General features: G+C 55.1%; 1 protein-coding gene across 2 annotated transcripts in view; it reads right to left on the reverse strand.

Annotated features, from left to right (window-relative positions):
- Nucleotides 1-1715: 1715 nt before the first annotated feature.
- Nucleotides 1716-26702, reverse strand: part of ARHGEF18 (Rho/Rac guanine nucleotide exchange factor 18) — a 60065-nt gene continuing 35078 nt past the window's right edge. The window contains exons 3-20 of one of the 2 annotated variants that reach the window (XM_060297252.1): nucleotides 26234-26346; nucleotides 25935-26075; nucleotides 24352-24602; nucleotides 23483-23608; nucleotides 21720-21837; nucleotides 20581-20829; nucleotides 19261-19337; nucleotides 17645-17823; nucleotides 16761-16852; nucleotides 8864-9046; nucleotides 7638-7775; nucleotides 7106-7230; nucleotides 6294-6350; nucleotides 6153-6203; nucleotides 5552-6031; nucleotides 4837-5170; nucleotides 3942-4058; nucleotides 1716-3855 (exon numbers count right to left, since the gene is read on the reverse strand). In XM_060297252.1, the coding sequence (XP_060153235.1) occupies nucleotides 3701-3855; nucleotides 3942-4058; nucleotides 4837-5170; nucleotides 5552-6031; nucleotides 6153-6203; nucleotides 6294-6350; nucleotides 7106-7230; nucleotides 7638-7775; nucleotides 8864-9046; nucleotides 16761-16852; nucleotides 17645-17823; nucleotides 19261-19337; nucleotides 20581-20829; nucleotides 21720-21837; nucleotides 23483-23608; nucleotides 24352-24602; nucleotides 25935-26075; nucleotides 26234-26346 (2986 nt within the window). In that variant the 3' untranslated portion in view covers nucleotides 1716-3700. The remainder of the gene's footprint in view (nucleotides 3856-3941; nucleotides 4059-4836; nucleotides 5171-5551; nucleotides 6032-6152; nucleotides 6204-6293; nucleotides 6351-7105; nucleotides 7231-7637; nucleotides 7776-8863; nucleotides 9047-16760; nucleotides 16853-17644; nucleotides 17824-19260; nucleotides 19338-20580; nucleotides 20830-21719; nucleotides 21838-23482; nucleotides 23609-24351; nucleotides 24603-25934; nucleotides 26076-26233; nucleotides 26347-26702) is intronic. The other variant, XM_030879482.2, reaches the window with a different exon arrangement.

Consider the following 26702-nt stretch of genomic DNA (forward strand, 5'->3'; position numbering starts at 1 on the left):
GCTGCCAAGCGCGGCCCGCCGACCCTGAGCGGCCCTCAGCCATGGAGGGCGGTCCTCCCTCCCCGCGGGCTCGGGCACCCCGGGCGTGGATGCCGCCTCCACCAGGCTGTGCCCGGGTCTCGTGCTCCTGGGCATCACGGGGTGCCTGTCATGGCCGAAGCATCTCACAGCCACCGCTTGGACCCAGAGCTGCCGTTGTCCGTTCAGGGCTGGTCTGAGCATTTCGTGGGCTCCGAGCATCTCTGGAGACGCCCGAGGCGCCTGTCTCCCAGCTCGTGGAGAGCACGGCAGGCAGGACAGGACGAGCTTGTTTTCCAGTCTGACGTTTGAGAGGCCACACACATGTGGCCTCGGGTGGCCTCGGCGGGTGGTGGGTGGCCCACATCTGCCCCTGGCTCTTGCCTGTGACCCTCCACATCTGAGTCCTGGCGGGAAAGCGGAGGGAATGGCGCTCTCCCTCACAACTCAGAAGCACCGGGGAGACCCAACGCACCGGCGGCGTTTACAGTCCCTAAAGCCTCACGTGCTTTCAACCACATTTTGTTCTTTTACAAAGAAGGTACGTGGCCAGGAAAAGCTGGGGTGGCTGCAGGGACCCCACCAGGCCCCATCCAACGGGGGGGCTCCCTCTGGGCTAGGGGAGGGAGGAGGAGGAGGGAGGGGGTCCCTCTTCCCTCTGGTAAAGGGGGGGCACGCTCTGCCTTCCCAGCACCCAGAGGCACCAGCGACATTAGGGTGGGGGTCAGAGCGGCACCTGCCTACCTGTCGGGAGACTCGGTGAGTTAACACCTGGAAGGCAGTGTGTTTGTCAGGGGACCACGTGAACACCTGGACGTGTAACACGGCAGGTCACAGGTGCCCCAGGAGGCTGGCATCCCCCTCGGGCCTGGGCAGCCTGGGCAGCGGGGCGGGGACGCAGCTGACGGCCTCAGGCACAGCTGGGTGGGCTGGTGACCAGGAGCCGGCTCCAACTGTCGTGTGGCCACACCCTGCCCCGTGCCCTTCCCTGGGCTGGCAGCTCAGCTGCAGGTTGGGGTGAAGCAAGACAATTCCAGGGGACCGGCCCCGGCGCGGGACTCGGGGAGCGCGTGTTCCGTCAGGGAGCAGGGAGGCTGAGGGGCCCCGCCTTGTCGAGGAGGCTGACGCCCCAGGACCACAGGGGCGGCCTAAGTGGGAGGGGACCGGCCAGGGCCGGAGGACCTGGCGGCATTCTCCGCACCCTGGCTTCGTCAGCGCTCCCCCTGGGGCCACTGTAGCCACCTTGGCACTGGCACTGCCTCCAACTTTGTCCAGATGGAATCACTGTCTGTCTGGGGCTTCCTCACCGGGAACAGAGCAGGCTACCTGGCCTGGGCTCTCTCTGTGCAGTCCATCCAACCACTGGTTTGAGCTGGTGCCCAGCGGGGTTAAGGTGCTGTCACTTGCCTGGGAGGTGTCTCCACCTCCCTACATTCCCCACCCCAGCCTCGGGGCAGGGGGAGCAGTGCACCCGGCAGGAGAGGTGACAGCGGCAGAGAGCACTGCTGTGGTGTCCTGGGCCCACGTGGGAGGCACAGGGCATCACAGGCAGGCCCTGGGCCTGGTGTTCAGGCCTCCTAGTGCAGCAGAGGGTCCGAGGCTCCTCTCCTCCCCGCCGTCCCGCCCCGAGAGCACGCTGCAGCACCAGCCTTTGGGCAGGTGATCCTAAAACAAAGCTCCAAAGAACCGCCACTCCGGTCAGCTCATCTCAGACACGTTTATTGCTAGAATCAGGTCTTAAGTTCTAGGGCGGTTCCGACATATATCACAGTGAGGAAATGCTGCCATCATTGTAAAAATAATTGTCGGGTGAACTAAGGTCATGGTCACGATTAACGTGCACAGATCCCACAGAAATAGGAACATCTGCTCGACCTCTAACTTTACAAATAAGACTGGACCCTACCGGGGAGTGACCTCGGGGTCCTGGTGAGATGTGCCCACGGTGCTGCCCAGCTGCTGGTACCACCCGGAAATCTCCTCTGCTGAGATCCACGCGGGCTCGAGCTGCTGATCGCCCGAGGAATCCTCTGGGAGGGTCACAGCGTCACAGCGGATCTGTGGCTGGCACTCGCGGCCCAGCAATGTCCTCTTCACAACAGGACACGAACTTAAAAGTCAACTTTTCTAAAGTGCTCTGATGCGTCTCAGTACAAAACACAAACACTGATTACAGACGTGGCACGTGTCCTGGGGCGGGGAGGCTGCTGCTCCTTGCTGCTCGCTGGTGCCGCAGGCCCTCGGGCAAGGGCGAGGTGGGGGAGGTCCCCAGAGGGGCAGGAAACAGCTCTGGAGAGGTCCGGAACCACTGTCAGTTCCTTGTCACTGCTGGCTGTGTCACCTCGCCCCGGGTGCCCGGGCTCCTGTTCCGTCAGGACTCAGTCTTCCCGCCAATGCTTCGGGCTGTGGGTTCCACTGGGGAGCCTGGGGTGCAGGAAAAGGCTGGAATGCCCCGCCCTCCCGCCTGGCACCCAAGCCTGCACTTGGCCAAAGCTGGAATGTGGGTCTGACCCAGGTACCACCCTGGGACTGTTCGTGGACGTGCGATGCCATCCCCAACACCTACAGCCTCGCCTCGAGGCTGGACCGGCGGCCTTCTCCCTCCTCCTGGGTGTTTGCTGACAATAAGCTGCGACAGCTCACTGGACTTGAGGTGCCCGCGAGGCGGCCGTCTGTGCACTTGCTGGCAACAGTCACCACCCAGGCCACGTGGGTCCCTCCAGCGTTCCACCCCACTGCCCTTTGTCCCAGCATCTGCCCGTCGGCTCGGGACACCAGCCTTAGGGTCTCCCCCCCAGCAGCCCTGGAACAACTGGCCCATCTCATGGGGATGGAGGACCCTCCACCCGGGGCTGGGACCCTCGGGTGCGTGCCAGCCCTGGCTGAAGCTCTGGACTTGGCTTCCTGGGCGCCTGGTGTTCGAGAGGCCCGCAGAACCACGCTGCCTTGGTGAGGCGCCTTGGGAAAGCACCGAGTTTGACAAGAGCAGGTTTTAAAAACCTCCACCACATTAAAGTGAGCTACGGTCAGTCCCTTCCAGGTCAGCCCCTTTCAGGACGAGTTTCTGCACCTGTAGGACCCGCCAGGCAAGCCATCAGCCAACCTCTCTGGCTGCCCAGCCCTGTGGCCCTGTCCCGGGAGAGCTGTGTGCCACCCCTGGCTGGGCTCATGTCTTGGCCTGGAGGTTCACCATGAACCCACTCCTGGAAGTCAATTCTGCCTGATTCTGTGGACAGAGCCAACACCACTGGGCCCCTTCTGGTGCCATAATGACTCGTTCCAGGGTCTCCTGGTGGCCATGGAGCCCAGCCTGGGCCAGCATCTCCTCAGGCCAGGGTCTGGCCTGTTGTCATGCTCTAGGTGGAACCACCACAGTTGGTCACTACCTTGCAAACACAGCCTGGAGTTGGTCTCTCCTCTACCCAACTGGGGCGCTACGATGACAGCTCCATGGGTTAGCTTTGGTTCAACCTTCCGTTAGAAACTCTCCTTTTTGTATTAGAAAAAATAAGTTTACAAAGTTGCCCAGGCACCACTGCTAATCCTACAGAACCTCAAGATGGCAGGCCAACGCTGCCCCGGCCTGGTGGTGGTTGGCAGAGGTCTACTTGGGAAGGGGAGAGGGCCGCGGGGCGCGTCCCCAGAGAGCGCAGGAAGGGGTCTGCACCCTGAGCCACGCCCCCTAGAAAAAGATGACATCTTCCTTGCTGGCTTCTTCCTTGTCGAGTGGTGTGGAGAACAGGGCCACGGGTGGGAAGGATGCCCCCCAGGCCTTGAGGGTGAAGTACTCGTTGGGGACATCAGCCAGGACCGGGCATGGGGCTGGGAGGCAGGAGTCTGGAAGAGAGAGGGGGCTGTGGGTGTCAGGAGCTGCCAGGCACTGAGGGTGCCAGGGGGTGGGGGTGGGGTGCAGGCCGGCTCACCTGGGGGCGGTGTGGAGCTGCGCGGGACGGGACTCAGCGAGCGGCGGCCTCGAGAGGCGTTCTCCTCTTTGCCCATGAACTTGTTGAGAAGCAGTGGCTGCTTCAGGTCAAATGAGGCTGGAAGCGGGAGGAAGGTGCCAGCTGGGGTGCTCGGCCTCGCTCCAGGCACAGGAGCGCTCTGCGGACCTGGGCCAGGGCCTCATCCCACTTCTCGCCCACACTTTCCCCAGCGCCCGTTCCCAGGAATAGACCCCACTCAGACGTTAGGCCCCAAATTCAGTGACAAAATCCAGGGCAGACACCCCTGCCCAACCACAGAAGGCCCTGGAGTCATTCAACCTTTGGACGAGAGGCCCTGTGACCCTGCTGCCCAGTGGTCCTGGGACACAGGACCTGCTCCCCAGGAATGTCCCAGGGACTCTCCCCCTGGGCCTTCCCTACCAGGGCCAGCTGGCTGCAGGGTGCTCTGGTGCAAGGGCTGAGCACGCCATCGGTGAAGCAAGGACACCAGCAGAGCTGGCAGCACCTGGACCAGCGCAGGGCGGGGCTCGGTGGGGCAGCGGTAGCATTGATCACTGTGCAACTTCCTGCCCGACTTCCCGCCCGGGGTGACTAACTGCGCAAAGGTTTCCAAGGCTCGTTTCTGAATCACCAGCGCGGTCCCTTGTCCCTGATCCCAGTTTGAGGGCCAAGGCGGGAACAGAGCTGAGGTTTGATGTTTCCATTTTTTTGCTCTTTGAGATGAAAGACCTCCACGTGTTGGGGGGGAGGGAGCAGCCTCAGCTGCCTCACCAGTTGTGCCTTGGGGTTTCCTCCCGATGCCCCCTCCGAAGGCGAGGGGCCAGGCAGGCCCTGGGCAAGGTAGGGAGGGGGCTGCCAGGAGGCCCCGACTCACCTGAGCTCTCCGAACGGTGGGAGCCCCGGCTCTTGCCGCCCTTGTCCTTGCCGCCCTTGGTGGAGGCGGCCAGCTTGGTGGGGATCTGCTGCTGCACGGCCGCCTGCCTCTGGATCTGGTTAGTGGCGCTGAGCAGCTGGATGGGCACGTCGCTCTTGGCTGGCCGACCCTCAGCCGGGGTGCTGTCCCTGCGGCTCACCTCGGGGCGCTCTGCGTACTCAGGCCCGGCACCAGAGAGCAGCGAGCTCACCCGGGGCCGTGGCGCTTTAGGCAGGGCCGCGGACCCTTCCAGCCCTTCCCCGTTGAAGCTGGGAGTGTGGCTGGGGGGCTGGGCCTGAAAGAGCGCCAGAAGACACCAATGCTGGTTCCTTCGGGCAGCCCTTCCGTGTCCCGACAAGGAGCCACGCCCCGCAGATTTGCATGGCGCTGCGGGCCAGCCTCGTCCCGCACTCTGCCGGCTCCCGGGTGGGGCGGGGTTTTTGGAGATGGTTGGACCTGGCCTGCCTGCCCGCCCAACTCCCGGGTGAGGGGTGGCTTAACGGAAGCTTCTTAGCTGGGAGGGTCAGGTCTGGGTAGAGACTGACGCTGGTCCGACGGAGCTGCCATTTACCGCCTGCCCCCCAAATACATACACACCCACGCAAGTGCTCATGCACTCACAACTCACAGACACGCCCGCGCCCGCGCGGGCCCAGGGCGCACCCCCGGCGCTCACCTCCGCAAGCACCTCGGGCGGCAGCGCCCCGGCCGCCCCGGACACCGTGTTCTGCTTCTTCACTCTGCGCAGCAGTTCCAGCCGCTCGCGCTCCCGCTCCACGGCGCGCTGGGCTTCGCGCAGCCGCTCCAGGTCGTGCTGGTAGGCCTGGCGCTGGCGCTCCAGCTCTTCGCGCTCCTGGCTCAGCTGCTCCTGCAGCCGCAGCGCCTCGCTCTCGCGCTGCTGCAGCCGCGCCGAGGCCAGGCCCAGCTCCTGGCGCTCGCGCTCCCGCTCGCGCTCCCAGCGCTGCTGCTCCAGCCGCAGCTGGCCCTGCAGCTTCTGCACGCCCGCCAGCTCCTCCCGCTGCTTCTCGAAGTTGCGCTGCCGCTCCTGCTCCAGCAGCAGGTTCCCGCGCGTCGACTGCAGCCGGAACTGCTTCTCCCGCTCCTGGAGGGCCGCCCTCTGCGTCTCCACGTAGCTGTCCTGCTGGGCGATGACCGCCTGGGGGAGGGGAGGGCCGGTGAGCGGCCGGCTTCAGGAAGAGCCCGGCCTTCCCCCAGACCACAGCCTCAAGCCGGAGAAGGGCACGTGCAGCCTGCCACGCTCCCCAAAAGCCACGTACCTGGAGGCTGAGGAGCAGCTGGGACAGTGTCTGGATCCGCCGGACGAGCTGCTGAGAAAAGGAGAGGGACGTTGGCGCTCTGCAGGAAGCCCCGCCGGGCGTGCGTGCCGGCCCTGGGGGGACGCACAAGCCCGCGCTTACCTCCGACTCCAGGAGGGCGGGCAGCCGGGGGCTGGGCTCAGCACCTGGTGCCTCCGCCTGTGGAAACACGGCATCACAGCTCAGAGAGCTTCTAAGGGCCAATCCAACTCGAGCGGGACACGCGTATTATAGCTAAGGCATCCCCTTAGCATGGGACAGGCCCCCGCCTGCTCGTCTGACGTGTGCCAGCCTTGGTGTCTGGAAACTGAGGGCGCAGGGTGGGCGCAGGGTGGCCTCCGGGAGGTGCGAGGGTGGCGGGCGGGCGGGCTGGGCCCGCCGTGTGGGAGGCTCTTAGCCTGGCCGCGGGGGGGTGGGCTGGCAGGGGGTGGTTGTCAGAAGAGCCCAGGCCTCAGACCTCAGAGGTGGCCAGAGGCAGCCAGCCTCCAACTCTGACCCCAGCGCTTGGCAAGGGTGGGCCTTCTGAGTCAAAGGACGGAACAGCCAGTGACCTCGGCACCCGGCCGGGGGCGGGGGGGTCGGGGCAGGACACCTGTGCAGACTGAAAGCTCGTGGTCCCCACACGGTGGCTCTCACCTGTTGCTGAGGCCGCCGCCCTGAGCCCGCCCCTCTCCTGCCTCCCACCCCGCCCTTGCCGGGGCCTGCAGGAGGAACCAGGAGGGTCACCTGGCCACATGTCAATCTGCACATTAACTATTAGTCACCGTCAACCGGGACGACGCTGCTCACTATTTGCCCTGAGACGGAAAAACCAGACAAGCCAAGCACAGGCTGTTCCCCCTCACTGACGATAATTAAAAGCACTGGGGCCGACTCTGTATGGAGCTCGGGAACATCCCAAGGAGGCAGCGTACCGCCTGCGGTGCTTCCTCGGAGGCCCCCGGGGTGTCGCCGGGCCTCGAGTCCGGGCTGCCCGCGGCGCCCTGCCAGTCTCGGAGGCTGGGGTTGCTGCTGCAGACGTTCTTCTGAAAACTGCCATCTGAAACCCCAAGCCAGGCGCATGAGATGCCGCGGGTCCCGAGGGGTCTGCATGCCCTGTTCCCCACCCCGCCCCCAGCCTAGGTAGGAATCGTGGCCGGGCTGCTGCCTTCCGACCTGGGCAGAAAGGGCGGCATCTGGGGCTCAGAGACCAGCAGCAGGAACTGGCCGGGGTGCTGCTGTCAGAATGTGACTCACCACCCCTGGAAAGTTCCAGAACCCTGACCCCGGAGAGTTTACAGAAGGTTGAGGGGAATCAGCAGCAGAGATGCTGAACAGCAAACGCCTGGGCTTTGCCAAGAATGCTTTGTGAAGGGAACGTTTTAAGAAACTGCACATCCTCCCGCACCCGCCGACCTCCTGGGGTCCCGAGAAGCCCCAGCCCCGAGAGGAGGCGGCGCCACTCACTCTTGCCGGGGCTGCCGGCGCTGTCGTAGCCCCCGGAGGCCTCCACCCTCCGAGCTGGGGACAAGGAGCCACCCCCGTCATCCACCTGGCCGTTGGTGCTGCCCAGCCGCCTGCAGATCAGGCTCTGGATGTCCTCGACTGTGGAAGGAGATGGAGGGGAACCAAGTCACCCGCGGCCCTGCCGTGGGCATCAGAGCAGGGTGCAGAGACCCGGGCCACGGCCTCGCAGGGTGTCGGTCACCCCCTCTGACTCTGTGCACCCCCTACACAGGTACTGCACCCAGGATGTGCCAATCTGTATCTACACGAGGCCGGACCTTGGGGCGCTCCGGGCCCTGAGCCTGGGGCTGCGCTGGGCCTAGGAGGGAACTCGGTGTGGCCACTGCCTGTGTGCTGACAGCCATACAGAAGGTCAGGGGCCATGGGAGGTGGCCTTGGGGGAGCAGGGCTGGTCACATAAGGTGCTCGAGGACAGACGGGCTTTGGCCAGGTGAGGAGGTGGGGAGACTATTCTAGGCCGAGGCACAGGACATGAGAGGGTCTCGGGAGCCCAAGAACAGTGGTGACTGGAGACATGGGAGGCATGGCCGGAGGGAGCAAGGCTGAGCAGGGGCACCGTCCAAGCGGGACCCCTCTGGCCTTTTCACTCCGATGGAAAATTCTGGAGGGCAGGGCTGTGTCTGTCTCGCCTGACGTTGAAAGAACAGTGCTGGCCCTCCTGCCTGACTGCCCAGCAGGAGCACATGCCCTGGCCTAGCATGGGGCTCAGCAGCTGCGTGGAAGTTTCTAGGAGCTCCGCAAGGACCCTGTCAGCTCCTGGAAGCAGGCTGCTTACCGGCCAGTGCCCTCCCGTGGCTGTGCGGCCAGAAGCCCCTGAAACAACCCACCAAATGTGTATGTGTGTATTTTTCTGGGGACAGCATCAGTGACCCACTCATCAGAAAAGAGGAACCGTCTCAGTCAATTTGAGACCCCCGGGTCCAGCACCGGGAGTGTTTGTTGAGTGAATAGGAGATGGTACTGTAAATCTGCAGAGAGGGGTCTGCACCCGACTGGGTCCAAGGACCTTCCAGCTCTAAGCAGAATAGAGGCAGGCAGAATCGTGCCCGGACAGGGTGGCCTGTGGGCCCCACGGGGCTGTGTGCCCAGCCTGGGGTCTCCCAGGAGCCCACCAGGCAGCACAGGGAGGGCTGGCCGGCGCTCAGCGAGGGCTGGTGGCTACTTACTCTCACTCATGGCCGACTTGAGAATCAGCTCCCCCTGCAGGTTCTCGGGGGGGTCCCCTCCCCGGAAGAGGAGCCGAGCCGGGGCGAGGTCCTCGAGGCCGCTCATCTCAGCCATCTCCAGGTAGATGTGCTGCTTCTCGCTGAGGCTCTGGGCGATCTGCTGGTCTTTAATGTTAAGTCGCTCTGCAAAGTGGCAATGGGTGTGGGGTTCGGCCTCCTCTGCGGTAGTTTCCCCCAGGAGCTGGTATAAGGATGCCTCACAGGGCCAGGCGGGCCTCTGGGAACCCTGCTGACCCACACCCTGTCCGGAGCTGGACCTCTCCCTTCGTCCAACATTCCCGACCAGCAGGCAAGCGTGTGGCCCTGTCTCCAGCTTACTTCCCTCAATTATAAAAATCAGACACGGTGGGGGGATGGGGGAGGACCATAACGGGCTGATTTTTATTAGTTTGGGACAAACTGAGAGCCTTATGAGACTTAGTTTTCTAATCTTCTTACAAGTCTCTGGGTTTTATACTTTTTTTTTTTGGCCGCACCACGAGGCATGCGGGATCTTAGTTCCCTGACCAGGGGTTGAACCCGGGCCCCCTGCAATGGAAGCTGGGAGTCTTAACCACTGGACCACCAGGGAAGTCCCTATACCTCTTTTTTGCTGCCATGACTACGACTTATTTTACTAGACTTTCTCACTGGTGATTGCTAGTATAAATATACACATCCCGTTCAGCTAAATTATTGAGCTCTCTTACATTTCAAATAGTTTTCCAGTTGATTCTACAGGATTTCCTAGGCAGATAATCATGTCACCTGCAAAAAATAATTCTGCCACCTCCCTACCACTCGTGATCTCTTACTTCTGCTTCTTCCCTTACTACCCTGGCTGGAACGTCCAGGAGGAAGATACTAATGGTGAGAGTGGGGGGGTGGGGGGCCCTGCCTCGCTCCTGACTTTGATGGGAGTGTCCCTGACGGTCCAGTGTAAAAGACGAGATGGCTTTTGGTCCAAGATAATAAAGGAGATCTTGGTGAAGGAAACATCTATTTCTAATTCACTAAGACTCTTGTCGGGAGTGGGTGATGAGGAGACGTTCCTGTATGATTCTGTGGTATCCGTGGAGATGCATCTGTGCAGGGCATGTATTTTATTACCCTCTGACAGAAATAAGAGTTAGAACGGGACACACTGGGGAGGAGGTGAACCAGCGCAGAGGGACCAGCGGAGCCCTGACAACATTGGAACAGCCCTGAGGCTGAGTGGATGTTGGTCTTCTACCTCTATTTGCCGTGTGGCTGACAGGGTCTTGGTGCTCCAGCCTGGTGTCAGGCCTGAGCCTCTGAGGTGGGAGAGCTGAGTTCAGGACATTGGACCACCAGAGACCTCCTGGCTCCACGTAATATCAACTGGCAAGAGCTCTCCCAGAGATTTCCGTCTCAACGCTAAGACTCGGCCAGCTCCACCCGATGGCCAGCAAGCTCTAGCGCTGGGCGCCCCATGCCAAACAACTAGCAAGACAGGAACACAACCCCACCCATTAGCAGAGAGGCTGCCTAAAATCATAATAAGTTCACAGACACCCCAACACACACCACCAGATGCGGCCCTGCCCACCAGAAAGACAAGATCCAGGCCCACCCACCAGAACACAGGTAGGCACCAGTCCCCTCCACCAGGAAGCCTACACAAGCCAGTGAACCAACCTCACCCACTGGGGGAAGACACCAAAAACAACGGGAACTACGAACCTGCAGCCTGGGAAAAGGAGACCCCAAACACAGTAAGTTAAACAAAATGAGAAGACAGAGAAACACACAGCAGATGAAGGAGCAAGGTAAAAACGCACCAGACCAAACAAATGAAGAGGAAATAGACAGTCTACCTGAAAAAGAATTCAGAGTAATGATAGTAAAGATGATCCAAAATCTTGGAAATAGAATGGAAAAAATACAAGAAACGTTTAACAAGAACCTAGAAGAACCAAAGAGCAAACAAACAATGATGAACAACACAATAAATGAAATTAAAAATACTGTAGAAGGGTTCAATAGCAGAATAACTGAGGCAGAAGAACAGATAAGTGACCTGGAAGATAAAATAGTGGAAATAACTACCACACAGCAGAATAAACAAAAAAGAATGAAAAGAATTGAGGACAGTCTCAGAGACCTCTGGGACAACATTAAACCCAACAACATGCGAATTATAGGGGTCCCAGAAGAAGAAGAGAAAAAAAAGGGACTGAGAAAATATTTGAAGAGATTATAGTTGAAAACTTCCCTAATATGGGAAAGGAAATAGTCAATCAAGTCCAGAAAGCACAGAGAGTCCCATACAGGATAAACCCAAGGAGAAATACGCCAAGACACACATTAATCAAACTGTCAAAAATTAAATACAAAGAAAACATATTAAAAGCAGCAAGGGAAAAGCAACAACATACAAGGGAATCCCCATAAGGTTAACAGCTGATCTTTCAGCAGAAACTCTGCAAGCCAGAAGGGAGTGGCAGGACATACTGAAAGTGATGAAAGGGAAAAATCTGCAACCAAGATTACTCTACCCAACAAGGATCTCATTCAGGTTCGACGGAGAAATTAAAACCTTTACAGACAAGCAAAAGCTAAGAGAATTCAGCACCACCAAACCAGCTTTACAACAAATGCTAAAGGAACTTCTCTAGGCAGGAAACATAAGAGAAGGAAAAGACCTACAAAAACAAACCCAAAACAATTAAGAAAATGGTAATAGGAACATACATATCGATAATCACCTTAAATGTAAATGGATTAAATGTGCCAACCAAAAGACACAGACTGGCTGAATGGATACAAAAACAAGGCCTGTATATATGCTGTCCAGAAGAGACCCACTTCAGACCTAGGGACACATACAGACTGAAAGTGAGGGGATGGAAAAAGATATTCCACGCAAATGGAAACCAAAAGAAAGCTGGAGTAGCAATTCTCATGTCAGACAAAATAGACTTTAAAATAAGGACTATTACAAGAGACAAAGAAGGACACTACATAATGATCAAGGGATCAATCCAAGAAGAAGATATAACAATTATAAATATTTAGGTACCCAACATAGGAGCACGTCAATACATAAGGACAATGCTAACAGCCATAAAAAGGGAAACTGACAGTAACACAATCATAGTAGAGGACTTTAGCACCCCCCTTTCACCAATGGACAGATCATCCAAAATGAAAATAAATAAGGAAACACAAGATGTTTTAATAATGAAACATTAGACAAGATGGACTTAATTGATATTTATAGGGCATTCCATCCAAAAACAACAGAATACACTTTCTTCTCAAGTGCTCATGGAACATTCTCCAGGATAGATCATATCTTGGGTCACAAAACAAGCCTTGGTAAATTTAAGAAAATTGAAATTTTATTAGGTATCTTTTCCAACCACAATGCTATGAGACTAGATATCAATTATAGGAAAAAAACTCTAAAAAAATACAAACACATGGAGGCTAAACAATACACTACTAAATAACCAAGGAAAAAAAAATAATAACCAAGAGATCACTGAAGAAATCAAAGAGGAAATCAAAAAATACCTAGAAACAAATGACAATGAAAACATGACGACCCAAAACCTATGGGACACAGCAAAAGCAGTTCTAAGAGGGAAGTTTATAGCAATACAATCCTACGTCGAGAAACAAGAAAAATCTCAAATAAACAACCTAACCTTACACCTAAAGCAATTAGACAAAGAAGAACAAAAAATCCCCAAAGTTAGCAGAAGGAAAGAAATCATAAAGATCAGATAGGAAATAAATGAAAAAGAAATTAAGGAAACAATAGCAAAGATCAATAAAACTAAAACCTGGTTCATTGAAAGATAAACAAAATTGACAAATCATTAGCCAGATTCATCAAGAAAAAAGAGAAGACTCAAATCAACAGAATTAGAAATGAAAAAGGACATGTAACAACTGACATTGCAGAAATACAAAGGATCATGAGAGATTACTACTACAAGCAACTATATGCAAATAAAATGCACAACCTGGAAGAAACGGACAAATTCTTAGAAAAGCACAACCTTCCAGACTGAACCAGGAAGAAATAGAAAATATAAACAGACTAAACAGACTAATCACAAGCACTGAAATTGAAACTGTGATTAAAAATCTTCCAACAAACAAAAGCCCAGGACCAGATGGCTTCACAGGCAGATTCTATCAAACATATAGAGAAGAGCTAACGCTTGTCCTTGTCAAACTCTTCCAAAATATAGCAGAGGGAGGAACACTCCCAATCTCATTCTACGAGGCCACCATCACCCTGATACCAAAACCAGACAAAGATGTCACAAAAAAAGAAAACTACAGGCCAATATCACTGATGAATATAGATGCAAAAATCCTCAACAAAATACTAGCAAACAGAATCCAACAGCACATTAAATCATGATCAAGTGGGATTTATCCCAGGAATGCAAGGATTCTTCAATATATGCAAAACAATCATTGTGATACACCATATTAACAAATTGAAGGATAAAAATCATATGATCATCTCCATGGATGCAGAAAAAGCTTTTGACAAAATTCAGTACCCATTTATGATAAAAACTCTCCATACAGTAGGCACAGAGGGAACCTACCTCAACATAATAAAGGCCATATATGACAAACCAACAGCCAGCATCGTTCTCAATGGTGAAAAACTGAAACCATTTCCTCTAAGATCAGGAACAAGACAAGGTTGCCCACTTTCATGATGATTATTCAATGTAGTTTTGGAAGTTTTAGCCACAACAATCAAAGAAAAAGAAATAAAAAGAATCCAAATCGAAAAGAAGAAGTAAAACTGTCACTGTTTGCCGCTGACATGATACTATACATAGAGAGTCCTAAAGATGCTACTAGAAAACTACTAGAGCTAATCAATGAATTTGGTAAAGTAGCAGGATACAAAATTAATGCACAGAAATCTCTTGCATTCCTATACACTAATGATGAAAAATCCGAAAGAGAAATTAAGGAAACACTCCCATTTACCATTGCAGCAAACAGAATAAAATACCTAGGAATAAACCTACCTAAGGAGACAAAAGGCTTGTATGCAGTAAACTATACGATACTGATGAAAGAAATTAAAGATGATACAAACAGATGGAGAGACACACCATATTCTTGGACTGGAAGAATCAACATTGTGAAAATGACTATATTACCCAAAGCAATCTACAGATTCAATGCAATCCCTATCAAACTACCAATGGCATTTTTCACAGAACTAGAACCAAAAATTTCACAATTTGTATGGAAACACAAAAGACCCCGAATAGCCAAAGTAATCTTGAGAAAGAAAAATGGAGCTAGAGGAATCAGGCTCCCTGACTTCAGACTATACTACAAAGCTACAGTAATCAAGACAGTATGGTACTGGCACAAAAACAGAACTATAGATCAATGGAACAGGATAGAAAGCCCAGAGATAAACCCACACACAAATGGTCACCTTATCTTTGATAAAGGAGGCAAGAATATACAGTGGAGAAAAGACAGCCTCTTCAATAAGTGGTGCTGGGAAAACTGGACAGCTACATGTAAAAGAATGAAATTAGAACACCTCCTAACACCATACACAAAGATAAACACAAAATGGATTACAGACCTAAATGTAAGGCCAGACACTATAAAACTCTTAGAGGAAAGCATAAGCAGAACACTCTATGACATAAATCACAGCAAGATCCTTTTTGACCCACCTCCTAGAGTAATGGAAACAAAAACAAAAATAAACAAATGGGACATAATGAAACTTCAAAGCTTTTGCACAGCAAAGGATACCATAAACAAGATGAAAAGACAACCCTCAGAATGGGAAAAAATATTTGCAAATGACAAAGAATTAATCTCCAAAATATACAAGCAGGTTGTGCAGCTCAATATCAAAAAAAACCAAACAACCCAATCCAAAAATGGGCAGAAGACCTAAATAGACATTTCTCCAAAGAAGATATACAGATTGCCAATGAACACATGAAAGGATGCTCAACATCACTAATCATTAAAGAAACGCAAATCGAAACTACAATGAGGTATCATCTCACACCTGTCAGAATGGCCACCATCAAAAAATCTACAAACAATAAATGCTGGAGAGGGTGTGGAGAAAAGGGAACCCTCTTGCACTGTTGATGGGAATGTAAATTGATAGAGTCACTATGGAGAACAGTATGGAGGTTCCTTAAAAAGCTAAAAATAGAACTACCATATGACCCTGCAATCCCACTACTGGGCATATACCCTGAGAAAACCATAATTCAAAGGGTCACGTACCACAATGTTCATTGCAGCTCTATTTACAATAGCCAGGACACGGAAGCAACCTAAGTGTCCATTGACAGATGAATGGATAAAGAAGATTGGCACATATATACAATGGAATATTACTCAGCCATAAAAAGAAACGAAATTGAGTTATCTGTAGTGAGGTGGATGGACCTAGAGTCTGTCGTACAGAGTGAAGTAAGTCAGAAAGAGAAAAACAAATACCCTATGCTAACACATATATATGGAATTTAAGAAAACAAAAAAAAGGTCATGAAGAACCTAGGGGCAGGACAGGAATAAAGACGCAGATGCACAGAATAGACTTGAGGACGTGGGGAGGGGGAAGGGTAAGCTGGGATGAAGTCAGAGAGTGGCATTGACATATATAAAACTACCAAATGTAAAATGGACAGCTAGTGGGAAGCAGGTGCATAGCACAGGGAGATTAGCTCGTGCTTTGTGACCACCTAGAGGGGTGGGATAGGGAGGGTGGGAGGGAGATGCAAGAGGGAGGGGATATGGGGATATATGTATACATAGAGCTGATTCACTTTGTTGTACAGCAGAAACTAACACAACATTGTAAAGCAATTATACTCCAATGAAGATGTTAAAAAACAAATTTAGAACAGGATGAAATGAATACTATGTTAACATTATACTTTCAGGGGTCAGTGGGATTTCTCTGATTTCTTTTGGACATTTTTATTCCTTAATACCTTCAAACTTGCACCTCTCCCCACAAAAAGAAATAAAATACATACTGCCTAATTTTATGCGCTTACTGCTCAAATGTTACCTATGTTAAACATAAATATCACAGTGAGTGAGAGAGAGGAGGGGAGTTGCCTGAGACCACAAAGTACTGAGATGGATTCTTGGCAATGACCTTGCTGAAATCTCACAGGACTCTGTTAAAAACCGGGGAGCAGAATAAGCACGATGTGGTCCATCCATACAATGGAATATTATTCAGCCTTAAAAAGGAAAGAGATTCTGCCACAGGGATGAACCTTGAAAACATCACGCTTGGTAAACTAAGCCAGTCACAAAGCGACAACTATCCCCATTTATACGAGGTGTCTGGAGTAAGTAAGTTCATAGACAGATAGACAGTAGGACAGAAGTTCCCAGCTGCTGGAGATGGGGAAAGAACGGGAGTGACTGCTAATGGGGATGGCGTTTCTTTCTGGGGTGATGGAAACAGCCTAAAATTGACTGTGATGGTTGCACATCCTTTTGGTATCCACTAAAATCCACTGCATGGCATACTTTAAATGGGTGACTGGTAATGTATGTGAATTATTGAGCCCTTCTTGAGCGAGGACCAAGGGAGCAACCCTAGCGCCCCACTCCCCTTTCCCACACGCCCTCTGGAAGAGCGCTACCCCAGGGCAAACGGCCCAGAGAACCGCAGGACATGGGATAGCCCACAGCCAAACTCCTGGTCACTTGGGCGGCGGTTCGCTCCATGGCCAGTTCTGATGGGATAGAACAGAAAGGCCACTGCCGGGCCCAGGAGGGCTCTCGGGGCCAAGTCACCAGACGAGGTCACACTGACCCCATCCCCCCACCCCGCCCTTACCTTGGAAGTCCCTCAGCCTCACGGCGCGGGCCTCGACCATCTTCCTCTCCTCCTCGGCCTCGCTGTAGGGGCCCTCCTCCTCATCCGGGCAGCTGCAGGGAGAGGGGACAGATGGGCGAGCACGCTCCGTGGACTGGCTGCCTCTGAAACAGCACTGAGGTCTGCCTGCAGGTCCGGCTGCAAAGAGCATCTCTGATGTGCTGAGAGATTTAGTTTGTTAATGGTCAACCGTGCAGGACAGAAACACAGCCGTCGGCAAGCATCCAGTCTCAAAGTGTCAGGACGTAACCGGCCACAGGTTTCAAATGTCTTGCAGGGTGTGGGGGGTGGAGGAGACAGAGCAGTTCCTTCCCTGGGGACCTCCCAGCTACGGGACGCTGCAAGGCCAGCAGAGTCCAAGTTGAGGACTGAGGGGGCTCGAAGAAGACTAAAGCTTTGAGAAGCTTCTGGGCATAAAGGGAGGGAGCAGCAGGCTTGGGGTGGGGGCCGGACCACCGTCTGTCGGTGGCAGGAGCCAGGCATCACTCAAAGCCACAGGGTTGGGGTCCTGAGGGGTCCCCTGGCCCGAGGAGGAAGGACAGCCCCCTGTGTCAGGTAGACAGCCCACCAATACAGAGCTGCGGGCCCCGCATCCTCCAGCCACAGACATCTGGGCCTTTTTAGCTGTTGTCAGAAGGGGCTGAATGGCGTCTTCTGTCTGCCCTTAGATGAGGGGATGGACAGAGCACCGAGGTGGAATGACAGGGAGGGGAAAAGCGAAGGGGTCTTCCGCCTGCGACCCCCGGCACCCTCGCAGGCGCTCCAAGGTCTCTGCTGACTAGCCAGCCACCAAAGCCAGGGGCACAGCCGTCAGTGGAGGGAAGGCCCACCCGGGTCCCTCTCACCTCTCCACGGCCCTTCGGATGTGAGCCATCCAGGTGTTCCTGTCCTCCTTGGAGCTGGTGTAGATCTCGTACATCTCGGGCCCGTGCAGGGAGGCGCTGATCAGAAACATGGCTTTCTCCTCGTTGGCCACCTCCCTCACGATGAGCTTTTGCAGTGAGATGATGGGGCGCTTGGAGTCCTGCACAGGTGGGACGGGGCGGGGAGGGTCACTCTGTACCTGGCCTACAGCCGTGGAGCCATGAGCCGGCGGGGAAGGGGACTTGGGGGGAACGGGGGAGGCATGCACCCTGCTTATCCTCCAACAATTCAAAGCAGAAAGATTTTGCCATCTGGGGGAAACGGACACTATCGCGATGATATCCTCACATCCTTTTCATGTGCTTGTTCAACGTGCTTAAAAAATGTTTTATAATTGCTAACGCACGTACACTGTATAAAACTCAGAAGATACAAGAGCAGGCAGTCTGGGATGACAAATAAATCCTCCTCCCAACCGTGTGTCCCAAACACCCAGAGCCAGCCAGTATTCCCAATCTGTGGTGTGTCCGACAAGAGATAATGCTCTGACCGACCAGTAAAATGCGCAATTTTAACTGGTTGTTATGGGCTATACTGCATTTCCCCCCATTCCCCACTAAATCCAGATGCCGAGGTCCTAACCTCAGGATGTGACGGTATTTGGAGACAGGGTCTTTAAAGAGGTGGTTAAGTTAAAGCGAGGTCATGAGGGTGGGCCCTGACCCAACAGGACTGGTGTCTTTCTGAGGAGAGGCAATCAGGACACAGACACAGACACAGACACACACACACACACACACACACACAGACACACAGACACACAGACACACAGACACACACACACACACACACACAGAGGGCGAGCGGGGAGGCCATGGGTAGCAGGCAGCACAGCAGATCATAGATGTCGCATCACCCTCGTGAATGAACACACAGCACACGAGGTGGGCTGGCGTCAGGGCAAGACCACCGTTTGGCAAGACAGCGTGACCTATTTCTGGAAACTTCTTGAGAAGCTAGTTTAAGTCCCTGGGAAAGGGGTGGGACTCTGGAGTTGAGTGACAGAGGCCACCTTCCTCTCCAGGTGAACCCAGAGGCTAATGGGTTCGCTGAGCACCCCCGCGGCAGGCACCCACGGGTCACCCAGGCGAGCAGAGGCGGAGGCGGTGTCCCCAGTGGACGTGGGCCGGGTGGGATGGGTGGGATCCCAGCCTGACTCCGAGCCCTCCGTCCGCACGGAGCTCCCGGCCAGCTTGGCTCCCGTGACGCGGCTGTGCTGGGACCAGCATGCCGTGGGGCCGACGTGGTCATAGCTCCCAGGGCAGTGGCTGCCTGAGTGCGCATCCTCAGCGATGCGCTAGCTCCCCGGGAAGGAGGGACAGGCTCTCCCGGCGAGGTTGCCCGGGCCTCTGAGAGCCCGGGCGCCTGTGAGGGGAAGGGCCACGGAAGCACAGAGCCCGGGCGGAACTGGGCAAGATGTTGGCATGACCCTGAAGCCGCCTCAGGCCACTGGACAGGAGCCCATTCAGTCCCCCCATCCCCGGCCCGTGCAGACAGCTTTCGAGCAGCCCTTTCTGCGAAGGGACGGGACACGTACCACGGAAGCAAAGACGTATTTTTGATCCTTTTCTTGTAGCAGGAGAAGCACGTCCGTCAACAGGACAGCAAGGACATCTAAGGGGAGAACGCAGAAGGACACATCTTACAGGGTCCCGCCGGGCAGACGTGGAATCCCAGGCCGGCGCCACAGCCCGCGGGCGCCCTTCAACCTGACCCCACCCCATCACCCTCCTGGTTTCAGCTTTTAACGCCGAGCCCCTGGACGCTCGCGTCCTGCTTCCTGCCGTAGCAAAACTCTCGTGCCCGCATGCCCGAGCTTCCTGGTGGTGGCAGGCTCGGAGTCTTGTCCCTGTAGGGACATGGTGCGGTGACCCGCCCGGCAGAGCTGGTGCACGTGGGTGCAAATCCCGAGCTGTGTTTCCAACAGGAGCGCTCGCGCTGCGGGAAACGAAAATACCTCCTCCTCGGGGAGCTTGTTCAGACACCCCATTCCCATGAGACACCCTCTCCTCGTGGGACTCTCTCTCGCTGCAGCCCGCTGGGCTCCTCTAAAGCACTTACTGCGCTTTCTGCTGTTTTTGTGTTTGCCTCTCTTCCGCCCACCGACTGGAGCCCCGCGTGGGCAGGGCCTCTGCCGCCCGCCTCGCGCCTGGCGCGCAGGGGGCGCTCAACTGCGGACTGTATCTTTTGGCTGCTCGCCTGCTCAAATTACGAACAAGCACATCCTGTCGGGTGGCTACTGCGACACCCCCCCAGAGATCTTTAAAGAGGCTGATGCCAGTGGACAGGCTAGGATGTTTCTAGAGGCTCGTGAAACGGACAGGAAGCTCAGGGATGAGCCCCGGGCGCTCTCTGGTCTGGAACCACACCACGGATCTTGCAAGTAGGGCGTGGAGCTCACCCCGAACAGCGGGTGGGACGCTGGGGGCCACAGAGGTCCGTGGCCCAGGTGGCATCCTCTACCCCGACTGGGGCCTGTGACTGTTGTTTAGAACCCTGGGGCCTCTGCTAAATCTGGGGTGTCCTGATACCCCGGCTTTCTGTTCAGGAGGCAAGGACTCAGTGTGCCCTCTTCACCCGGTGGCCTTCCCTGTGTGCACCACACCATCTCAACCACCGGACACAGAGCGTGCTGGCAGGACCACCTTCCCCTCGTTCCTGCTCTACTTCTGTGCTCGACCTGACTCAGCAGGTAACCTCCCTTCAGCCGCGAAGCAGCCAGGCTGCAGTGGCTCTGTGCCAGCTGGTGCCCATCAATCCAAAATGGTGCTCACTCATCCAAGGAGGTGCCACTGATCCAAGATGGCATCCACCAACCCAGGATGGCATCCAGCAGGTGACTGGAGCGGGACTTTACCTTTTAGGCGCCCGGACGTGGTCTTCCAGCACAGCGTGCCCTCCAGGTGGAGCTGCCGCTGCAGCATGTCCTCCTTGCGGAAGGTCAGCCCGTTCTTGAGCTTGCTGGAGGACTTGAGGTCCATCTTCCCCGCGATCTCCCTGAGGCGCTGGCCTTTCTCACACTCGCTGACCCTGGCGTCCACTTGCGAGATGATGCCTTTGATGAGGTTCAGGGCCTGGGTCAGGTCTTTGTGGTCCTCGGAGTCAGCTGCCACACACAGCAGAGTTAGCGCTTTCCTGGGTCTGCGTCCACGAACACGATGGAGGCGGACAGGCTATGGGGTCGAGGAGGTGTGTCCCGAGGCCACTGCTCAGCAGACCCTCGAGAATCACCTTCCAACTCGAATTTCCTGAGATGTAAACGCTTCTCCAAACTAAACGTGACAGCCCAGCGTTTGGTTTTCACCAAGACAGAGCTTCTGTCGAATGCAGAAGCTGAGGTGCCAGGCAAGTGGCAAGAACAGCCCCTGCATAACTCCGCCGGCCATTCCTCGGTAAACAGACTCCCCCCTGCCCTCCAGCTCTCCATAAAAGACTCCCTCCACCTCCGGCCATTACCAAGGGCTGGCTCCTCCCACTCCAGGGGCTCTGCTTTCACGGCAGGGGAACTTTGTGCATTCTCCCACCACCCAAATCCCCTGGAGATAAGGGAGGTGCGGTCAGCACTGCCCTGGCCTCCGGGAACCCCCGGCTGGGCTACATGCCCTTCCTCTCTGCCCTCCATGACCAGGCACGTGACACGGAGGTCACCTCTGGGCCTGTGTGGGTCACCCAGGGGTGACCTTAGCAAGGGCACTGCCTGTGTCTTTTCATCCACTCTCCAATACTGACTGAGGGCTGCTCCAGCCCAGACTGTGCGGGGACTGGGGGGGTAACGGCAGGCGAGACCAGGCACCCTGGTCGGAAACCCTAGCACCCAGCACAGTGGATTCTGCAAGGTGGCAGCTCAGTTAGTGACTGCTGAGCCCAGCTGAATCCGGAGAACCAGGGACAGATCGCAGAGTGGATTATCTAACCCACTATTAGAATAGGGGGTGGGGAGACAGAGACCCTCCTCCCCACCAAGCACCTAAGGGCAAGACAGGAGAGCTACCGTACCTTCCGTGTTCTGAATGATACGCTCCACCAGCACGGGGTACTTGGTTATGCGCTGGGTGACCAGAAGGATACATTCCTGCACGCCGAGCCGTCTCACGATGGAGAAGTTGCCGATTCTCTATGAAACGGAGAAAACAAAGGCATGCTGCGTGGGTGTCTCATCTCCCGCCACATCAGTTCACGGTCGGACATCGAGCGATATCCAGTTCACGGTCCCTTTTCGGCTTACGGGGACCTTTTCCTTGCCGCTTTGCAGGTACTTGAAAGCAGGGACTGCCTGCTGTATACAGAAAGGCCACAAGGGCAGAGGCAGCCTCACCTGCTATAAAATGTGGGCCCCCGCAGAACCCATTAGGAAGAAACCAGCCGGGGGGTGGGGGAGTGAGTGGGGGGTGGTTGTGGGAATCTCCTGGAGAGCTGTCCACGTGCACACGCACATGCGCAGACCCTAACCCTGCTGACGGCCGTCGGGACCCTCCAGACGCGGCTGGGCCGGTGCTCTCTGAACTGGCTCCCTGGCGGCTGCTGGTGCACGCTTCTGGCTAAGAGCCTAAGAAGTGGTCACCTGAAGTCACTTTTTTTTCCCAGCCATGTCATGTGGCTTGTGGGATCTTAGTTCCCTGACCAGGGACTGAACCTGGGCCCGCGGCAGTGAAAGTGCCAAGTCCTAACCACTGGACTTAGGCCCCCAAACAACCCTCTCCTTTTCACATCTATCCACTGCCAGGATAATGCAGTGAAAGTTTAAAAAAAAAATTTTTTTTTTGGCCACACCTCGTGGCGTGCAAGATCTTAGTTCCCTGACCAGGGATCGAACCCGTGCCCCCTGCAGTGGAAGCGCGGGGTCTTAACCACTGGACCGCCAGGGAAGTTCCCTGGGGTGAAATTTAACAACCCTGCATCCTTAACTCTAGACCTTTAGTTGCTGGATATCACTTCAGGTTAGAGTCCTTGGGGTACAGGCTGCAGGTGTGGAGCTGTTGTGGGGTGCAGGCGCCCGGCAGCCTTGACCCAGGAGTGCCTCCCAGGATGCGGGGGGACGGGGTCTTGCACGACTACTGACTCAGCTCCTGGGCCCTGAGCACTTGCACACTGTCGGGCAGAAAGAAGACAGGTGTGGGTCATTCCATGGGCTGCGGGGGATGCATGGGGACCAGACAGGGGAGGAGGTGATGAAAGGACAAAGGCTTAGAGGAAGGAAGGACTTGCATCTGCTGGAGAATCCGAGGCAGAGCGGGTGGCTCTGGAGGGCCGGCTCCCGGGGCAGGGCGGCCCCTTGCGAGGACACTCATGTCCGCTCAACGGTCTGAGGACCCATGGTCATCCATTGAGGGGCATTTCAGGGGCCACCCTGCTGCGGCAGGAACAAAACCCTAGGTCTGCTTTGCTTTACACCTGGGGACTCTCCAGAGCTTTCACCACTGTGTTCTGAATGAGTTTGTGGTTAAAAATGAGACAGAACCTTGAAAATTCACTGCCTTATAACAAGTTGTGTATAATCCCAACCTCTCCAAAAGCCTACAGTTCGGGGGGAGGGGGAGGGGGAGGGGAACAACCTATTGCAAAGAGGATACTTCTTTTTTTTTTAAATTTAAAAATTTTTTGGCCGTACCGTGCAGCACGTGGTATCTCAGTTCCCTGAGCAGGGATCAAATCCGCGCCCCCTGCATTGGAAGCGTGGATTCTTAACCACTGGACTGCCGGGGAAGCCCTGAGGATATGTTTTTAATTAAAAATAAATACCCCTTTTTTTTTTTTTTTACCTTGATCAAGTTTTGAAATTTCTTGTTTTGCTGCAGCAGCAACTTGTAGTGACTGACGGCCTCGTTGTGGCCGCTACAGAAGACGCCGTATTTTTCTTTCATTCTCTCCCCGTTTTCACCTGAAAACTGAAGAGAGGCCGTGGAGGCGTTACCAGAAGGAAACACAGAAACTGCCAGGGAATGTTTTCACCTCATTCGCCTGACTCTGCTGAAACGCAGATTGACTTGACTTGGGATTTCACTTTCTTGTCTGGCTCGCTGGCACCCAAACAGAGAAATGCTTCAGTACGTGGTGTCTCGGCACAAGGTACCAAGGGGGAAAAGGAGAAAACGTCTACACGTCACGGGTGCTTGTAAAACATCCCGAAATCCGAGAAGGAAAAAGAAATTTAAGTGGAAGAATGTTAGAAAAATTCAAAAGCGAACGGCGTCTTCTCGTGAATCCTAGTTAGCTGACTTGGGATGCTCCGGGCACTCCGAGGGCAGACGAGGGGTCCTGCGTCCCCTCTGTCAATCTCGGTCTCGGCCCAGAAGTCCACTCAGAAGTCAGCTCAGGGTCAACGGCCCGACCATGGATGGCTCTGGTCCGAAAACCAAACAGCCGTCGAGACCAAAAAAAAATGAAAGCCAGCCAACCAACCAAACAAAAGCCCAGAACACCCACTGGGTAGTGTCTAGACGAGTGCGTTCGCCGTTTAGGTCTCTGTGTTTCTAGGCTGGTGGCAGGATGCGCGGCTGTTAAGGGGCCGGGACTGAAGTCCTCGGGGGCTGGGGCTCCCAGTAAGTGGGGGGCATGTTCTTTCTGCATTGGAAGGAAAGAGACGGGGCAGGGGCTGGTCCAGGCCCTGAACCGCCCTGGTCGCGCCCACCTGCTGTACCAGGAGGTCCCCGATCTTCTGGACGATGTAGTTGCGGTCACTGCCCTCCTCCAGGGACTCCTGACGGCGCTCCTTCAGCCGAGACAGGAAGTGGCCGTGCACCTCCAGCAGGTCGTCTGCGCCCGGGAAGAGGAGGCTGACGGTCTTGGGGCTGAACTGCAGCTCCTCCCGCAGGGCCCTGGAGTAGACCTTCAGCATGATCTTGAGCGTCCGCACATGGTGGGCCTCCGTCTGCATCAGCTCTGCAGGGACAGGGACGCGGGACTTAGTGGTGCGGGGCCAACGCCCCGGCTCGGCTCTCCCTTGTCCCGCGATGGGCCAGGCCGGCTTCTCAGGCTTCCGCGAAGCCCTCGCCCTGGTGGTCTCACAGCCCAGGGGCCGGGCTTCCTGTCCTCCCCGGCTCAGCAGTGCTGGGGGCCCAGCTTAAGGGGACAGCGAGGGGTGGAAGGATATCAGGAAAGAGAGGACCCGGATGTGCGCTGGGACCTCAAATGCACAGGAGGGGTTCCTGCCTAATATTAACCGAAGACGTTTCCAGGCTGTTTGAAACAAGAAGACTGTTCTGACCAACACCCCTCCCTGAGATGTGAAACTTGCATGTCAGAGACCTGCCCCAGACTATAACTGATGGGAAAAGTGGAGCTCCAGGGAGGATTTTAATTCACTGTTAAAGGCAAAGAAAGCTTCTATTTTGTGATGGAGCTCCTCTGCCGTTTAAGTCAAGGCCTTGAAGTTGTTAGAGATGAAACAGAAGTCAGTGGCGCCGGCCGGGGCCAGGGTCGCCAGCCACAGGGCTGGAAGGACTCTGCACTTGCCCAGCAGTGGAGACAGCGTGACACAGGGCTGCCCAGAGGGAAGCGACGGACTGCACTGCCCCCCCCACCCTCTAGGCAGGACTCCTGGCCGGGCTCAGGCTCTCCTCTCCACCCACACCCCAACCTGCTCTGGCCCTGGCAGGGAGCTCAGTGTGCAAAACGTGGAAGGCAGTTGAGTGTCCACTGGTGAGTGGACACCACTGAGCAGTGCTGGGGGCCTGGAGGGACCGAAGGGGGGCACCCAGCCCAGGGATGGGTGGTGCCTGGGAGATGTGGTTTCCACGGTGACTGCAACACCCCATCTAAGGACAGCGGCTGCCCACGGCCAGGTTTTCCAACAGCCGGTGGGAAGGGGCGCCCACCCCGGAGCAGCACTACAGTCACATGCAGAGAGGGACCTGCCTCCAAAACCTCCACCACGCCCGGGCCTGTCTGTGGTCACCAGCGATGGCTGGGATGGGCCCAGGAGGTCTTCTCTCCTGGGGTCACCAGCAAGGTAAGGACAAGTCAGGACTGGGCATTCGGCCATTCCTGTCCTCGGGGACTGGTTCTCACAAAGCCCCGTCCGGCCACCTCCTTCCCGGCCCGGAAGGCAGGGCTACCCTGGGGCAGTAGGTGGAGTGGGCCACACAGTCTCAGGGAGGGTCAGCAGTGGAGCCCTGGCTCCCAGATGGAATTAATAAATTAAAAAAAAAAATCAAGAAGAAGAAGAGGGAGGAGGGGTAGGAAGTGAAGGGCTGGCGTGGCAGGCCTCCTTACCATAGAGCACATCCTGCCTTTTCACCACCTCCCTCTTCTGTTTCTTCACATATGCGGGGTCCACGGAGAGGCTCCAGGACTCAGCCTCGAACTCGTGGGCATCTGCTTCGATCTCACGCCTCAGCGAGGCAGTGTAGGGGTCTGAGGGAAGGATAGGAGGCCGCTGCTCAGGGGCCCGGGGCCTTGGCAGGCTTGGGGCTGCCCCTGCCCGTGCCGCCTGGACGCCCGGATGTGGGTCTCGGCGCCTCCCAGTGAATGGAGACCACCTGACACCCGAGAAAGAATCGAGGTGACGGTACCTTCTATAAAGACGGAGTCAGCGTTCAAAGACGTAAGTGAAAGAGAGTCATCGGCTGCCTGCTTGAACTTCAGAGACACTGTGTCGGTTTCATCCATCTCTCCTGTGACTGGTCTAAATGGAAATCATAAAACCAGTCATTTAAAAAGATTGCATCACACACACACACATTCTACAAAGGCAACTCACGTTATTACTCAATCTGATTAGATACTATTTGAGAACTTTCTGGCTATCAACGTAAGCCTTAACTCACAGATCATTTTGAAAATTAGGAGACTATCTGTCAATGTGACATCAGGTCTTCCATCAAAACTGCCTGTTTTTTGGGGGGAGTACAGTTGATGTACAATATTATATTAGTTACAGGTGTATAACATAGTGATTCACAATTTTTAAAGGTTATACTCCATTTACACTTATTAAAAAACAGTGGCGATATTCCGTGTTGTATAATACACCCGTGCAGT

This window comes from Globicephala melas, chromosome 3, assembly GCF_963455315.2.
Source record: "Globicephala melas chromosome 3, mGloMel1.2, whole genome shotgun sequence".
Classification (NCBI taxonomy): domain Eukaryota; kingdom Metazoa; phylum Chordata; class Mammalia; order Artiodactyla; family Delphinidae; genus Globicephala; species Globicephala melas.